Here is a 9,729-nt window from a genome sequence, read left to right on the forward strand (position 1 = left end):
CTGCAAAATATTTCACGTTTCCCTTTTAGTAAATCTCTTTATTTTCGCATCCTGAATTTTCTCCCTATTGTTGTCATTCAGCATGTTGCTTGTTCTTTTTCTTTGCTTTCAACTTTTTCTTGATTGGGATTTAAACAAACCAGCTTTTACATGAATTTGCTTTAAGGAAAAGTGGTTTTTTGAAAAGTTCTCATTTTTTGTTTATCTCAACATTCTAAACAAAAGTGGGGAGATTTTTAGCAAACTTTATTTCATTAAGATTTTTCTGGAATCTCGTGCTTTGTATCTGGACATAAATAAAAATAATCGTTATATATTATGTGGAGTTATGATACAAAATAGTAAATTTGTAACTACTCATTATATACAGAAGCATGTTTTCATGTACATTACCTAGTGATTACTGTGTTTGAATTAATAATTGCTTCCTAAAATATTACTCCCTTTTTCTTGCTATTGGGTTGCTTTTTTTTAACTAGCAAGAGAAAGTGCTTTAGCTCACTTTCCATTTGTTAAAAAGTAAAAAGAACTTGCTTTTATAAAATTATAGATTAAAATTGATAAGAGATTACAATTGACAGATAGTAAATGAATTCATCTAAATAATGCAAAGAAGTAAGTTTTATTTTATTATTGAATAATCTTTAGGTTTAACTTTATATAGTTCTTTGATTGTAAATTGTACAAAAACAATAGTGCAAGGCCAATTAAGATCAATTATAAGTTACAATTTTATTTGATTTAAATATGAAGTCAACACCATGGATATATGTTCGCTTTCAACCTTTTTTCAAAAAAAAGTTCAAAAATGAAGAAGGAAAAAAAGAAGGAAAACCTTCTAGAAGAGAATTACACTACAATAACCATTTTCAATGACATTAGATTAATCTTCTTATTTTAGAACCTCGAAGAAAAAAGCAAACACTGCAAGAGTTACTCAGGCTTGACGAAAGCGATCGTTTCTTTATACATAAGATAGACAATGATATTGGTAGGAATTGTTATTAAAATCTGGTTCTATAATCTGAGTTTCTTGTATACTCAGAATATTTCTATATTTAATGTCCTTAACCAGTATTCTTTTGCAATTTTCACTCTCACGATTATCTTTTCAATAAGTAAAATATTGCTATCTATTTTGACGCCTATCAAAAAATAATAAAGGTTTAAAGCTTTACTGACAGCTAATTTGAAATAAATTTTAGTATTTTTCAATTTTTATCCAAATGTTTTAGGTTACGGAGTTTTTGCCAAGAAGAGATTCAACCGTGATCAATTCTTATTGGAGTATAAAGGTTTGTCATGGTTTTGTAAAAGGGATTTAGTTTTATATTATGTCAACAAATAGATACTTTCTATTTTCCTTAGAAAGATTTCCTAAATTTTCTGACCATATTTTTTTGTTTTTACAAAAGATGCAATTGAACTCCAAGCGTGGCTAAATTATTCTAGGCTTAATAACATGTCACTCAATAAGTCCTTGTCTTTTTGTTGGAAAACTGACCTGCACACATTTTAACATTTTGAAATAAGATTTTCAGATCTTCTTTTAGATCTTGGTTAAATGAGAAAGATTTTTTAAGAATGTCCATTGTCCTACTTAAATTATTCAAGATTTAATTTGCCTTTACTTTTTTCTTCAGGTGAAGTTGTGAGTCAAGCAGAAGGTAGAAAAAGGGCACAAAAATACAAAGAAAAAGGAATTGGAAACTATATATTTGATAAAATCAAAAACTGCGCAGAAGAAACTGTTAGGTAAAGAGGATTTCATCTACTCTGAACTACTTTCAAGGGCTTTCTATGTACCGTTTACCATTTAAAATACACAATGATTTTTCTGTTAGCATTACAGAGAATTTTTATTTCTTTTTACCCTTAAAAAAGATGGGATGAGTTAAAGCTCTTACTAAATGCTCTACTTATTGATTACTGAAAATAATTTGCGTTTTTTAGAAAAAACAATTCAATTATTTTTCTCAAGATTTTTAACCACCAATTATCAATCTTCAAAGGCCTGTTAGCAATTCCAGCCTGACCCTAAATAATACAGTTTATTTAGGAAAAAGAATGACAGAGTTTACAAAAAATAAAATCCTGAAAATCTAAACCACACTTTACAGTATATGACTTATATTGTTGATTTTTTCAAAATTTAACTACATGATTTAAATTCCATAAGGGAAAAAATTTTAACAAATTTTTTACACACACTTCACACTGTAAACCATTCTTTCTTTTTGTATAGCTTATTATTGAACGAGTTGTTAAATATTTCTTTTTCTACTGGGGGACCCATAAAAAAGTTTCTCCCTTTCTTTCAAGTTTTTTTTTTTCCAGAAATAATTGAAGTCATAAAAAAGTTTTTTGCTTACAACTTTTCGAATAATTATCAGAATTTAATAAATCATCGCTCAAAATTTATCGTAGATATTTTGAAAATTAAAAAAAAATTTCTGTTAAAAAACCTCTCTGAAAGATAGAAACTTGTTTGTGGTCACCCGATGTGGGTCAAAATAAAAGATTTGTATTGGGCTTTTCTAGAAAAAAAAATTCTACCCCATGTTTAGGATACTAATTTTCAAAGGAATGACTCCCCAGATATCCTTATTTTCAGAAGAGCCTGTGGATATTCTTTTATATTATATTCTTTTGGATATCTTTTCAAAGCTTTAATATACTTCACTCCCTGGATAGCCACCTTGTTTTAGATGTTTGGCCCCTAAGATGTTATCTATACTTCATCAAAAACGCATTTAACCACCTGAATAATTGATATCCTCAACCAAGAGATTCGACTTTTTTCTTGAAAGTCCAATTGCATTCTCGTGTTTTCTTTAATACAATTTTATATTTTATGTGTTATGTCATTTTTACTCTAATTTTACTCTAAGTATTGATGCAACAATGTCTTCTTCATATGGACGACTGGTTAACGATTCCCCTGAAATTTATGCAAATTGTGTAATGAAGCGAGAAAGGATTGGAGATTCATTCGCCCTTTGTTTGTTTGTAAAGAAAGATATTGATATTGAAATTGAGACTGAGTTAAGGTAAAAATCTGGTTCTTTGTAAGGTTAATCAGGTTTTTTTACAACTTGACCAACAAACAACTTGAACAACATTTTGAAGGGAGCTCTAGCTGGAATACCAGAAAAAATAATAGTACAGTACTAATAAAATTTTTAACTTAAATATCTTGTGATCAAGCTATCAAAACAGTATAAAGCAGGCCTTGTTTCAAGAACCTGGTTACAATTCACGAGAGTGCTCTGCTTATTGCTTAATAGTTTTTTAAGATTATCTTCTGAAAGTTAATTCTCTATTTCTTGACTTTCTTGAAATTTTTCTTCCTGGGTACTGAGTTTTATCTTTTGAATTTGTTAAAATTTTACATCGGAAAAGGAAATAGAAATTTCTGCAACAAATAATCTAGGTCTCCGCATACCTTCAGTTCAGTTTAGCTTTTGTAACACAATTTAAGTTGGACCAAAAAATATTTTTGACTTTTGTTGTAGGTATGACTATTGTTTTGGGTTACGGACAGCACATATAGATACTGATGCAATGCCATGGAGACTGAATGAAGTAAGTTTACTCTATATTATTCAGGCAGATCTTTAATGTTCATTTATACTGTCAAAATTTTCACATCAAATTAAATCTGTGAATAACATGTTTCACGGTCGTTTTTTTTATTCAGGAGCGTTACGGAAAACCCTGCACAATACCTGTTCCAACTACCTTTGAAAATTTGGTAAGACTTTTATATGTGACGATTCATAGCAAAAAGAGTACAAAATTTTGTTTTCATGTGCTAGGCCTTGAGCGCAATTTACTGATTTGGATTAAATGTTTTTTAATTTTATTTACATTGATGCTCCCCCTTACAAAGAGTTAAAAATGTTGATAAATATTTTATATGAGGTGAGTTGAAGTTATTATTTTGGAAGGTCTGATTGTTCAAAATTCTTTGAAAGTATCGTAACTTTTCGCTCTACAGGAGGCTAAAGAAGAAACAGTGAAATTGGTCCATTTTGAAGTAGAATATAGGATTGGAGGCGATGGAACAGTAGAATTGGACGATGGAGAAGCAGAACTGATTGATGGAAAAACAGAACTGAACAATGGAGAAGCAGAACTGAACAATGGAGAAGCAGACCTGAATGGTGGAAAAGCAGAACTGATTGATGAAGAAACAGAACTTAACGACGGAGTGGCAGAACTTAACAATGGAGAATTAGAATTCAACAGTGGAAAAGCAGAACTGAACGATGGAGAAGCAGAACTGATCGATGTAAAAGCAGAACTCGTCAATGTAAAAACAGCACTCATCCATGTAAAAACAGAACTTATCGATGGAGAAGCAGAACTGAACAATGGAGAAGCAGAACTGAACAATGGAGAAGCAGACCTGAATGGTGGAAAAGCAGAACTGATTGATGAAGAAACAGAACTTAACGACGGAGTGGCAGAACTTAACGATGGAGAATTAGAATTGAACAGTGGAAAAGCAGAACTGAACGATGGAGAAGCACAACTGATCACTGTAATAACAGAACTCATTGATAGAAAAACTGAACTTATCAATGGAAAATCAGAACTGAACATTGGAGAAGCAGAACTGAACAATGGAGAAGCAGAGCCGAATGGTGGAAAAGCAGAACTGATTGATGAAGTAACAGAACTCAACGACGGAGTTGCAGAACTTAACAATGGAGAATCAGAAGTCAACAGTGGAAAAGCAGAACTGAACGGTGTAGATGCAGAACTAAACGGTGTAGATGCAGAACTAATCGATGATGAAACCATTACTGAAGTTGAACAAGTCAAATTTGATGAAGACATTATACCACCTACCCCAGATAAAAAGGTACAATTTAAGTAAGTGAAAATGTGTGTGAAAACTTTAATTTGGCTACTCATTCATGGTAAAGTTCTAAGTGTTTACTTTTTCTTTTTTCTGAGGGCTTAAACCATAGTTCCATGCTTGAACTAAACAACCCTAGAACCAGTCTTTTGTAAGAACTCTTTCATAAGAAGTAAGAAGTATACATGTTTAATTTTTACGCCTTCTGGCAGGGGACCTTTTTAAAAGCGCATAAATTCATTTAAAGTCAGTAAAAATCTCTATTTTACGATATATTTTAGGCTTTCAAGAGTTTGGTGCAAAACCAATCTGTAAGGTATAATGTTAATTATGTTAATTATGTAAAATTTTTTAAACTGAACTTAATAAATGGCATAAGCTATGCACTTGGTTCGAATCATGTCATTTATTTTTTATGGCACACCCGGTATATATTTTTAAGCAATTCAAAGAATTTCTGTCCAGGGTGGCAGAGCAGCATATGCATTTCGTCCGGGTTGACTCATCAGCATGGCCTACTGCACCCTGGCTAGCCAGATCGAATCGGTAATCAGCAGATGTAGTGGACGGCGTCCTTGACAACCATGCTATTTTTGAAAGACAAAATATTACTGCCCACTAAGTTGATGATTGTGTAAGTGAATAGTTCTAACACAATATCTAATCCTTTGCTTCACATTTTCTTATTTTAGAATAATCACTGCGAAAGAAATGAGAGCCCAAATTGCAAATTATGCTGACATCATCGAAGCTGCCGTCAAACAGCCAGAATACAAGTAAATTTTTATGTTATTAGCTAATGATTTGAGTCTATTCACATCGATTACGATTTTGATGCTTTCCCTGGCGACGGATCAAAACAGATACTTTTGATTTTACCTTCTTTGAAAAACATTTTCAATACCTCTTCCATGATGCAAAATTGTACTATTATTTTTATTAGGCTTAGCAGACCTGTTATCAGTGTTAGAAGATACTTTAGAAATCGAAGGTATTTGTTAATTGGTTTTAGTAAACAAAATTTAAAGAAACTGAACGTTGTGTTTTTCTAACCACTTACTATTTTTTTTTCTTGAATCTACTTATTTTTTTAATCCTGTGAAATTGCATGACCAACTCGGATTGATAATTCATTTTTAATAAACAACAGTATGATAACCCAGTTTTTTTAGCCTTACCCAGAAGCACCTTATACAAGTATAATTAATTTGTTGTTTGTCTAATTTTCTTCAGGTATCTTCTAGTAGATGGTTTAACTCTGCTGAAGCAACCTGTCATATTTAAGGTATTGGTCATTTTGTGGTGATGCTTAACGTTTGATTGATTTCTAAAAAAATGTCCTTTGAATCTGGAACTCTTGTAGAGAACTAGAAGTATGTTAGAAATCAACGTTTTTCTGATTTCAGGACATTTTTGTATCATATATTCTCTTCTTTCCTTACCTAAAAACTTTCTGAGTAGTGGTCCTCAATACTTATTAATTCAAATCTTTTATTTTTAAAAAATTCATCGTTACCTTAAAAATTGTCATTGTCTCTACATATTCAATGTCCATTTAATAATCAGGTAGGTCCATAAAAGTAATGCAATTATCCTTCGTTATACATTGTATCTGTTTTTTTTATTTCATTTTTTAGGATGTATATCATGCCATAGGAAATGATGAATGTCTTTGCAAGGTACATTTAGAATGTGTTCGTACTAAAATATCAGATTTTGTTAAGTAACGTGGTGGCCGTAAGTAAATCTTTGAAATATTTTAGTGCATTGGTACCATAATTAGCACATTTTACAAATTTATGAATCGTCGTGATTATACAAAAATAGAACAGATCTATTTCGCTCCATTGTCTCAGGGACAAAATTTGAGTGTTTTTCGGGTTTTTCTCTCTTTTTTTGTGCCACAAAACAAAACAAAAAACCATGCGACACGACGATTTTTTCACACGTTGGTGCAATGGAGCAATGTCTCACTGGTGGAGCAATGTCTCATTGCACCAACGCGGAAAAGAAAATCTCGTGTCGCCGTAGCTTTATCAGTAATTCCTTTTTAAATTGTTATAGGAAGAAGAGATGTCGGACATTCCCATTGATTTCGACCGTGACGCACCAGATGATATCTTCTTCCATGTAAATATACTGTGGAAACTTTGTTTGTCTATTTTGCCCATTTTTTGCTCTTTTTGGAGTACTTTGAATTGAAGGACCATACAAATTTATAACAAGATACATCTTTTTGGACCTACCTTAGGGGGAGGGGGTCCTATAATATGTTTGTCCGTCCGTCTGTTACTTATGAACTTTTCTAGGGATTGGCTCATTCGATTTTTCTGATTTTTTGCACAATGATGCAAACGGTAATTCCCAATGTGACGGAGCCCGATTTTCGAAAATGAATTTTTTTCGGTCACCAGATCCGGAATTAGCATCCCCTATAACATTCGTATATCGTAAAAGGGGTTAAGCGCGAAACGATAACAAAACAAATTTGACGGGGATGCTGGCAGCCTAGCTTGGAATTATGCTTAATTTTTTGGCCATTTTCAGCCTCGATATGCTTATAAAAAAAGAGTGTAGGTATGAAAGATCTGATTACATATTTTGAAGTTTGAAGTTTTTGTTTAGTGAATATTGACATTTTTGGTGCAGTAGTTTTTTTTCATCTTCATTTTTCTTTTTCATTTTCGATTTTTTTTCAAACTTTTAAATTCTTAAAATACTTCATTCATTAAAATCTTTCCAGAAAGGCATTAGTTTACAATAGCACTCTTCAATTAAGAGACTGACGACTGCCTATTTTGTTTAAAGAGACTTTAATATAGATTTCCAAGTGCTTCAAAAGGTTTATCCTGATTTATTCTCATTGATATTAATTTTAAAGGACGATAATCCTCGTCGAATATGGTGTGGCATCGATACTGGTCTGAAGGAATCACTAGAAACATCATTACGCATGATCGGTTTTCTCTAAATCCATGCTGGTAATCACTTAACACTTTATTCTTGTTCAAATGTGTCATGATGTTACTGTATATGATATGTTCTAAACATTTACAACAAATCGATGTGAGAGACATAGGCCGGTAGTTTTCAGCCTGATTTTTGTCCTTGTTTCCACCTTTATAAACAGGAACAATAAACGCGTGTAACCAATCTGTCGGAAGTGATCCTTTGCTAAGTGATGCGTTAAATATCGATGTTAGGGCAGGTGATATTTCGCTAGCAAATTCCTTCAGAAACCTTGCTGAAATATTATCAGGCCCTGTTGCTTTCTGAGGGTTAAGCTTTGACAACAGAGAGCGGACACCGTTTTCTTTGATTTCAATATCGGGCAATGTATTTTCAACAATTGGCGATCTGATGGGTGGTATATCTTTGTTGGGCTTAGAGAAAACGCTGCAATACTGTTCATTAAGGATATCAGCTTTCTTTTGGCCATCAATGATGATACTCCCATTCTTTTTTAATGGGGCAACCGTGATATTGTCTTTTTGTTTGTACTTAATATACTTATAGAATCGCTTGGTATCGGTAGATTCTAAGACGTTTTCCTTGATGTAGTTGTCATGTGCTTTACGACATTGTTTTCTGCACTCATTAACGACGTGTCGGAATCTGCACCAATCCGATTCAAGTCTTGTTCGTTTTGCACGCTTGTAGAGACGTTTCTTTCTGCGCGACAATCTCCTACACTTTCGATTTACCCATGGCTGACTGAATCTTTGACGTAAAGTTTTGGTTGGTATCTTATTCATAGTTTTGCTGACGATGTCTTTGAATTCACTCCACATAGTGTCGATAGCAAAAGTTCCATTCTCATGTTTAGCACAAAATAGTGTACATGCTGTTTTCAGTTCTTCTTTTAATAATGGGATGTTTGCTCTACTCCATACATGCACTGTTCTTTTAACTGCACGATGCCTGATGGGATGACACATAACGTCAATTACACCAATAGCAGTGTGATCACTTATCCCTGGGAAATCCTTGACATCCGATAGTAGTGAATAGTTGTTTGTTAGTATTATATCTAGGGTATTGTTATTTCTAGTTGGAAAGTCAATGATTTGGTCAAGGTTGCAGTCATAAACCATTTTAATTGCTGTTTCGTTGATTTGTTTTGAGTAATCGTGACTGACAATAGAGTTTGTTGACCAGTCGATATCAGGTAGATTCCAGTCACCCCCAATCCAGATTGGACTTGTCTGATAATTTGCAACAATTGATCTTATGTCCCTTGATAAATTTTCAAGGTATGGCAATTTTGTTTCTGGTGATCGATAGGCAGAGACTATCACAACTGGTTTTTTAAAAGTTTCAATTTTGACAGCTATACACTCAGTGTCTTTGGAATTGAAAACTTCTCCGGCGATAAGGGTAAGTCTGGTCATTATAACGACTCCACCCCAACCATCTTCACGATCTCTCCGGAAAGCAGTGTAGCCTGGTGGAACAAATTCAGATTCACCAATTGAAGGGTCAATATGGGTTTCTGAGCCAATGATTATGTCAGGATTAATTTTCAACACCTCTTTGTGAAAATGTTCCTTTTTACCCCAGACACTTTGAAAGTTTATATTCATCATTCGGAGGTTTTTTGCTTTAACTTTTTCAGATTTGTCATTTTCATTACTATCGTTACTCTCATTTGACGATAGGGAGGTATCAAGATACGAAGAATTAATATCAGGGATGGCACATTTAACACAAGTCCACAACAACTGTTCATCCTGGACTTAGCAATGAAAAATAATGTCACTCATACCCGTGCATGTCGTATGGAACCATTGATTACATTGATCACAAGCAATAGATTCCTGATTGTTCCGTACAGCCTTGGAACAGATGCCACATGGATATTT

The 9,729-nt window shown here is 33.1% G+C and overlaps 1 protein-coding gene and 1 long non-coding RNA gene across 2 annotated transcripts; both read left to right on the forward strand.

The window, feature by feature from the left end:
• Window positions 1–901: 901 nt before the first annotated feature.
• On the forward strand, window positions 902–1,968 carry LOC136811921 (uncharacterized). Its single transcript, XR_010847301.1, has 3 exons — window positions 902–991; window positions 1,236–1,295; window positions 1,644–1,968. It is a non-coding gene; the product is annotated as an uncharacterized lncRNA (long non-coding RNA).
• Window positions 1,969–2,754: 786 nt separating this feature from the next.
• LOC136811888 (repetitive organellar protein-like) lies at window positions 2,755–7,838 on the forward strand. The gene is made up of 11 exons (XM_067068511.1): window positions 2,755–3,050; window positions 3,516–3,585; window positions 3,701–3,754; window positions 4,001–4,870; window positions 5,149–5,183; window positions 5,560–5,643; window positions 5,811–5,858; window positions 6,101–6,152; window positions 6,505–6,546; window positions 6,932–6,997; window positions 7,749–7,838. The coding sequence occupies exons 1-11, from the start codon at window positions 2,905–2,907 to the stop codon at window positions 7,836–7,838; spliced, it is 1,557 nt and encodes a 518-aa protein (XP_066924612.1). The 5' UTR covers window positions 2,755–2,904.
• Window positions 7,839–9,729: the final 1,891 nt, after the last annotated feature.

Source organism: Clytia hemisphaerica, unplaced genomic scaffold (assembly GCF_902728285.1).
Source record: "Clytia hemisphaerica strain Z4C2 unplaced genomic scaffold, Clytia hemisphaerica genome assembly, whole genome shotgun sequence".
In the NCBI taxonomy this organism is placed as follows: Eukaryota; Metazoa; Cnidaria; class Hydrozoa; order Leptothecata; family Clytiidae; genus Clytia; species Clytia hemisphaerica.

What these genes read in the sequence shown, in the direction of transcription:
- LOC136811888 (XM_067068511.1), top strand. Translation starts at nt 2,905, where the DNA reads ATGTCTTCTTCATATGGACGACTGGTTAACGATTCCCCTGAAATTTAT. An exon ending in CAACTACCTTTGAAAATTTG is followed by an intron (nt 3,755 to 4,000) that starts GTAAGACTTTTA and finishes TTCGCTCTACAG; the next exon opens with GAGGCTAAAGAAGAAACAGT. An exon ending in GTGCAAAACCAATCTGTAAG is followed by an intron (nt 5,184 to 5,559) that starts GTATAATGTTAA and finishes TTCTTATTTTAG; the next exon opens with AATAATCACTGCGAAAGAAA.